The sequence below is a fragment of the Balaenoptera physalus genome (assembly GCF_965194825.1).
Source record: "Balaenoptera physalus genome assembly, chromosome: 4".
NCBI classification, from domain to species: domain Eukaryota; kingdom Metazoa; phylum Chordata; class Mammalia; order Artiodactyla; family Balaenopteridae; genus Balaenoptera; species Balaenoptera physalus.
The window spans coordinates 131,718,975-131,727,362 of NC_138891.1; the positions used below are offsets into that span (position 1 = coordinate 131,718,975).

Below are 8,388 nucleotides of genomic sequence, written 5' to 3' on the forward strand. Positions count from 1 at the left end.
AAGTGTCCATCAACAGATGAATGGATAAAGAAGATGTGGCACATACATACAGTGGAATATTACTCGGCCATAAAAAGAAATGAAATTGAGTTATTTGTAGCGAGGTGTTTGGAGTTAGAGACTGTCATTCAGAGTGAAGTAAGTCAGAAAGAGAAAAACAAATACCGTATGCTAACACATATATATGGAATCTAAAAAAAAAAAAAAAAAAAAAAAGTCATAAAGAACCTATTGGCAAGACGGGAATAAAGATGCAGACCTACTAGAGAATGGACTTGAGGATACAGAGAGGCGGAAGGTAAGCTGGGACAAAGTGAGAGAGTGGCATGGACATGTATACACTACCAAACATAAAATAGATAGCTAGTGGGAAGCATCCGCATAGCACAGGGAGATCAGCTCCATGCTTTGTGACCACCTAGAGGGTTGGGATAGGGAGGGTGGGAGGGAGGGAGATGCAAGAGGGAAGAGCTATGGGGACATATGTATATGTATATGTATATGTATATGTATATGTATAAGTGATTCACTTTGTTGTAAAGCAGAAACTAACACACCATTGTAAAGCAATTATAAAGATGTTAAAAAAAAAAAGAAATTGATAGTTCAAGATTCTGTGTTGGAATATTTGCAAATCAAAATAAATAGAGGTGGTCAACCAGCTGTGATAATTTAGCTCCTCAAAGACACAAGGCCAGTGGCTTCCCTGGTGGCGCAGTGGTTGAGAATCTTCCTGCTGTTGTGGGGAACACGGGTTCAAGCCCTGGTCTGGGAAGATCCCACATGCCGCGGAGCGACTGGGCCTGTGAGCCACGGCTGCTGAGCCTGCGCGTCTGGAGCCTGTGCCCTGCAATGGGAAGGGCCGCGATAGTGAAGGGCCCGCGCGCCGCGATGAGGAGTGGCCCCCGCTTGCCACAACTGGGGAAAGCCCTCGCACAGAAACGATGACCCAACACAGCCATAAATTAATTAATTAATTAAATAAATAAAGTAGCTATTAATTAAAAAAAAAAAAAAAAAAAAGACACAAGGCCAGAACTTTCAAGACGTTTTATTTGACAGCACTTAAAAGGGAAGTGCTCAAGGAATGGGATAGCAGACTGTCTAGTATTCAGTAAAACTGGTTCTCGTCTTAGGCTGTACTGCTCATGCCATTTTTGATCCTTAGCAAGTCATTTTACTTTTTGGAGGTACTTTCCCATCTAAGATGCTGTTTTGCTAAGTTTTACAGTACCCCAGCCAGCTTCTCAATTCTGTCATTATATTACTGCCTTGGTTTTATTGAATTTAATAACTCAAACAAAAGATATTCACTTTTGTTTCACTACTAAAATATATAGCATTTTTTTGGCAAAAATGCTGATATTTTGTTATGTGTTTTTCACGGTCAAATACTTATGTGAAATACTAAGAAGAAATGGCCCACTTTTTGAAGGTCAGCATTATAAGACACTTGCTAGAATGTATAAAGATTCAGATCAGCCATAGCCCCAATACAGATTACTTCCCAAGGAATGACAGAAATTTTTAAATTTCCCAAGGAATGACAGAAATTTTTAAATTTCCCCGATGAACTGCAAAATATTTCAATGTGCTGATAATACTGAAGAACAATGTCATGTCACACCATGGCAGACCATGAGGAAAACATGATAGAGATTCACAAAAAGAAGTTCATTTTTCAGTGTATATTTAGAGAGATGTGTTATTCTATCATCATGTTTTCTTATCACTGAAAGAGCTAAATAAGTATCAATTTTGAACAAAACAGAAAAACATTTATTCTTCATGTTAGCTTCACTTTAAATATGAAAATATATAAACTTGATATTTCAGTGCTAGTTTTAAATGCCAATGTTATCTAAATAAAAGCATTGAATAAGATCTGGTTTAGCGTTCAGAGAAAAAAAAAATTTATTTCAACTGAAGGTTATGGTTTACATGTATCTATCTAGCCATATGGGTGAGTGTAAGATCTCCTATTACCTTAGCTCTTCATGGAGTAGTTTATTTTTTTCATTGTCAATTAGGTGCAATTACAAATAATCACTTTGATATTGTGAGTTAAATAAAAAAATAACAGCCATGTGTGCTGTTTTAACTTAGGAAAATTTATTGCAAAAGGATTAGAGAAATCCCACAGTTAAGAAAGCATGAATAAGAGACAACAAGAAACATGAAGCAGACAATTATGAAATGATAAATATTCCTAAAATCTTAGACACTAAATACTTTTGATCTTGGCTTGGTCCTGGGTAATCTTGTTTGGTATAGTTATTGTAGTCAGACTTAGATAATTCTTTTATGACCTCAAATATTGGGCTCCTGGGGTAGGATTTCAACAGAAGCTAGAAAATCCATATCTTCCACAGAAGAATGGGTAGCGATGGCAGCCATATCCAAAGCTTCCATAACCAGAGTCATATCCATAGCCTCTGAAGCCACAGCCATAGCCCAGTCTGCAGAAGCTGCCACATCCAAAACCATAGCCATACCCCAGTCCACCAAAGCCGCCATAGCCATAGCTCAGGCCTCCGTAGTAGTTGCTGTAGTAGCTCATGGTGTGAGGGGTGGTGAGTTTGGTTTGCTGTTCAAGACAAGATCCTGAGTGTGGATCTCAGCATGTGTAGAGGGAGGCTTACATACCCTGGTCAGATCATGTGATAAATCATGTATCATTCTGCATATTACCTGTATAGCCTTCCTATGTGCCTTTCTGCATATTACCTGTAATGTTATAACTCATTAATCTGCTGTCTCCTGACACAGAGAGAGGTCTTCATTCTCATTAAAATATTTCAGGTTACTTAGCTTCTTATTTAAGATGTCCTTGAGCCTGTTGCTTTGATTTTATGGGAAGAAATGTCCAACCCTTCAAAATTTGTGCATTCCAAACTCTAAGTTGAATTGTTTATTATCAGGTATACTACACCATTTAAATTTGATGGCATTCTTTTTATAATTAAACATTTCCTCTGTTCTGTCATCTCCTGAATGAATAACTCCATCTCCAACTAAATTCACAGATATTTTTTCCATTTACAGATGTTAAATCTATATTTTTTAGAAAACAAACTTATGGGGTGAGGACTGAAGAAAGTGCCTCTATTTAGAATATATGAAAACATTTTAAATTTTTAAAAAAGAAGCCATATGTTGATTTTTAGCATTTAACTCATAATAACCTTTATAATTTTTGGCTTTACACACCATCTTCAAAACCTTTTGGTTGCAAAACATGGAACAATTAATTTCGGAAATTGAGGGCACAAGATCCATCTCAAAAGCTGGCTTATTGGAGCAGCAGTTCAATTTTCATTTCAAATCCTAAAACCTTCCTCCATAATTGGTTCTATTCAAAGTCCTACTAAAATTGCAGATTGCATCTGCATCTGTGTTTTGCACAAGCCAGCCTATTTCTCCCTTTCTTTACCCTTCTTCAGTTATCCATATATGATCTCTATTTTCATTCTCACTTTAGCTCTCATTCTTCTTCCATTCCTCTCAATACTCACGAGGAACAACCAGCTAAATTTTTAAAGTTGACAATATTTCCCCCTACCCCAGTCTTCCACTTGCTATTCCAATAAATGTCTTTCTTTCTACCTCTTCTTTATATTTACCGTAATATATTTCCCTTTGTTTATATGTGTGTCCGGTACCCATTCATCTTCAGGCGATTTCTTACCACTCACTACTAATACGTTAATTGTTCATTAAGGTCTTATCTTTTAAAGCATACAACAAACTCCTAGGGCCTTCTGAATGTTAAAATAGTATCTTAATATTGAAAATATCTTCAAATTTTTGAAAATGAGAACACAATGTCGAAATAACACAGAACCAAGAAATATATGTGAGGACTTTCGGCTTGGACTTCATGGAGTTCCTCTGCTAATTTCACTGAGTTAGTCAATGAGGTCCAAGGTTGACCCTACACTTGATTAATCTCCATGTAGCACCTGCTCTTGACTTGGGTCAGTAAAAAGTTATTTAATTTACACGGTCTTGAATATGTAGTTGAACTTTTGTAAGATTCCCAAGTATTTTATCAAAGATGAATTTCTTCAAATGGATGTTTTCAATTCTAAACAACAGAGTAGGGAATTAAAAACTGTTTATAGAACTAATAAATAAAGTATAAGTAAATTACATTTACTATCATGGCTACCACAACCTGTGCAACTCTCTGACTGCACCTTAGCAAGCTACCTTTTGAAGCCACAATATGACTCAGTATGCCATAATCCATGTGCCATGTGTCTTTTATCCAAATACTGTTTCATGACATCTCATTCTGAACTAGAAAGAGTTGATAAGCTCAAGTTTCATTCTCAATGAGTCCTTTTGAAGACATAGAATCACAACTAATTCAGACTGAGTTAAGGATATCACATTTTGCCCATGTAACATTAATGGAGAGTCTTGTTTGTTTGGAATAAAAAGGATTCATCATCCTGAGATAGAACACGAAACAAAACATAAATGGAAAACTTCAACAGTCAAATAAAAATCAAAATAGTTTCAAGGAATAAAATGTGAGAGTTTTGCACAAAACCAATTCGATTCATGATCATTGGCAATAAAATATCAACACTAAAATATTATAGACTGTATAGAACAAATATTTGCTTCGTTTTTTTCCTAAGTGAAAAAAATGATCAAAATGAAAGTATCCATTGGAAAATGAGCGATATATATTTCTTTAGAGAAATATTGCTCTTATGCTTCGTTGTTAGACCCTAAATAGACTGAATGATGATCTTTTTTTTTTTTTCCTTCATTTCACTTTTAGGAAGTTTCCTTTGAAATTTATGTTAAACAATTCTATGATAATGGATGGAGAAGAGGAAAATGTGTTTTCTTTTGGGGTAAGTAATGGTCTTTACTTATATGTAATAGAATCTTTTGTTATACATTCCATAGATTTTATTAAAATTCAGACACAAATCAATAAAATATGAAAATGTAGGTTACAAAAATATTATATTATACTAGGAGTGCCCACATGCATATTTCTCATTCTAATTTTTTTATAATTATTTTTCTTTGCAACTTTGCAACAACTTCCTCAGGCTGTGAAGATACTGACCTGTGTGAGAATAGAATAGTTTCAAATGAAATTTGGTTATATGAGTCAAAGTTCCTTTAATGGAATGACCAAAATTTAACTAGCATAACCTCTCCTATGAAAACATTACATATGATTGGACAAGTGACCAGAACCGGCTGAGTTTTATTTTTTTCTATCTTCATATAGTTTAAACAAATCTAAATCTAATAAAAAGTCATGATCTTGAGAATTGAGCTTTAAAATTATTCATTCTTCATTTGCCTCGAAGCAAAACTAAATTAGAAACTGAGAAGTAGGAGATTACATACAATAAAATAAAATTGTAACAATAAAAATGTAAAAGGAAACACAGTAAGTGGTAGTTAATCTACGAGGAAATTAATCCCCATAAATTTAGCTATAAAGTTATATATATGATGAGAACTTTCCAGATGGTATTCAAATTTTTAAAGTATACAATGAAAAAGAATCAGCATGATGGAGCAGAACACCAGAATTCAGGTGAACTGTTTTCTGATCTTGGTTCCGACACTTGGGTTTGTGACTCTAGGCAAGCCATTTAACCATTTGCAGTTTCCCTAGTTATACTATAGGGGGCAGCACTATACAATCTTAACGCTAGGTCCAGCTCCTACTTCTGTTGTTGTCCTTATTAGATTTCACGAACTTAAACAACAACAACAAACTTCACTGTATATGAATTATTCATATTCATATTATTCATATTACCTGAACATGCCATTCAAATTTGAAACAATATATTTATATTGTATCATTTATATACTCAATTATGTGAAACACCAGTAATAAAATGTTTGCTTTTTGGTGTGTGTTAATTGGTTGAAATTCCACTTTAAAAAAAAGCCAAAAAACTCTTTTGATGATTCTCATCAAGTAAAGATTCAGAGTAATATATTTATTTGTTATAACTAGGTGTTTGCATTCCATTTACAGTTGCAAAAGAATTTAATGTCATGATGATGATGATGATAGTGAAAAAGAATATCTTTGCATGCCACAGAAGAACAGTAACAATAAAAATCTAAATCAATTTATATTTTTAATACTACATATATTTTAATTAACTAGCTTGTAACACTTTTAGTAGGATTATAAAATAACTATTTTCATAAGAATACCAAGTGAAATAACAGGAAATAGAGAAAGATGATATATATAATCAAGAAATTCATTTAACAAATATTTTTCTTTCCTAGAAGTTTGGAGTCTACCACTGTTCTTTAATTACCACAAAAGGACAAATTTTGAAAGAAGGGATGGATTATTTATATATTTTGGACTGCACTGATAAATAAAATTGCATCAAATGTAAAACATATAAATAATTTTTATTTGTTACCATAGATATGTTACTCAAAATTGTTAAAGTTGAATTTTTTATTGTTGTTGAAATAAACTCTAAGTATTATCTGATTAAAATCAAGGAAATAAAAATTCAAGAAAGTATATTAAAATATTCCTTCAATGTTGACTAGTATTTATACTGAGTTATATATATATATGATTGAGAAATGAATTAAACAAAGCTATATTTGCTGTTTCAAATTAAGAGACTTTATTAAGGAAATTGAGGAGACCTGTTGTAATTATAAATGTACTAAAAGTCTTAGGCACTAATTATATTGAACAAATGGACCCAGCATAATCTTGATTGGCCCAATGATTGAAATCAGATTAAGCAAGTCTACTTATGGAGCCAGATATTAGATTCATAAAGAAGAATTTTAATAGAAGCTAGAGAATCCATATGTTCCACAGAAAAATGGGTAGTGATGGCAGCCATATCTGAAGCTTCCATAACCAGAGTCATATCCATAGCCTCTGAAGCCATAGCCCAGTCTGCGGAAGCTGCCACATCCACAACCATAGCCATAGCCATAGCCCAGGCCTCTGTAGTAGTTGCAGTAGTAGCTCATGGTGTCAGGGCCTGAAGTCTTGGTTTGCCATTGAAGGTGTGTTTCCTGTGTATAGATCTCAACACCTGCACTGAAGTTTTATACCTTAAGTTACAGGTGTAGTAAATCATTCAGAACTACCTCATTTTCATTCCTCAGAAGAAATTTTATGAAACAAATGTTATTGGTTATTTGTTTTGTTTAATATGCATGGAGTCAGCTCCCATCATAGTAAAACTTTTAAATTAACTCTTTAGCTCAATTAGGATTCCTCTGATTAAATTGTGTCTATAATAAGAACTATTATTTGCAACTTCAAGACTGTTCTAACATAAGGGCTGGCATAACCTCCACCTCATTTAGGCTTCTGAAAATCTCTCCAGTCCAGTTTAGTGGCTGACAACACCGTGAAGATGATACTCCTTTGCTGTGAAGGCTTTCTGTCTTTATTTTTCCATAATAATGACTATTTCTTATCATTTGAGGTAATCAAGGCACTAATTATACTCCTAAATCCATGTCTCATTTGAAATTAAAATCACTTAGATGTCAAATATCTAGAAATACTGATATACAAACAAGTCCTACTTGATTGTGTGCAGTTTGAAGCCAACTTAGAACCAATCTTGTTTAAAGTGTCCAGCATAGACCTATTTCTTAATTTTTAACGGACAATATTTAAAACCTTGATGCCTCCTTAAAGAAGGCATTTCCAAACCTGAGAAGAGATAGAAAGAAGAGAGAGAAAACAAAACAGATAAATGTTCCTTCTCCCCTATATTTAAGCCTAGTCAAAACTGACGGTGCCCCAGTTAAATAAATGTTGACAATCCTTTGCAATAATAACCTCAAAAAACTCAAGAGGGCATTCTGGAAATTTAGGACTGCTTTCTGGAATCCAGGATTATGATACCATGCTGAAAATAAATAAATGGCTCTATTGATCTTCTTGTGCAGAAACTGGAAAGAGGAACAAAGTTGTAGACAATGTAAGCCTGCAATAATGATTTCTTTCAGAGATTAATTATGGATATCTTTAATATTACGGACTTTTAAAAAAATTTGGACACATTTTTAAAATTCATCACCATCGAAGGATGAGCAAATGAAGGAAATATTTGTTAAGGGTTTACACATAATGTTAATGGGATATTTGATATTCCACTGCCTGATATCCATGTGATTCATTTTTGAGAACCTGCTACTAAATGGCTAGAAACATATTTGAAGTTCTCTGAGGTGAGATTACCACCGAGCTTCAAGATAATTATGGTGACTTAAAAAGTCATAAAATACTTCATGCCATTGCTTTATTCTACTGTCTCAATTTTGGATTTTATTGAACTATATCAATATTATGATTATATATATAATGACCAATTGCTCAAAACATTAGTA

At 33.6% G+C, this 8,388-nt stretch overlaps 1 protein-coding gene across 1 annotated transcript; it reads right to left on the bottom strand.

Annotated features, from left to right (window-relative positions):
• Positions 1–1,539: 1,539 nt before the first annotated feature.
• Positions 1,540–6,804, bottom strand: LOC309659111 (uncharacterized protein). The gene has a single exon (XM_082458375.1). It carries the CDS (start codon positions 2,558–2,560, stop codon positions 2,339–2,341), a length of 222 nt encoding a protein of 73 aa, XP_082314501.1. The 5' UTR covers positions 2,561–6,804; the 3' UTR covers positions 1,540–2,338.
• Between the last annotated feature and the right edge of the window lie 1,584 nt (positions 6,805–8,388).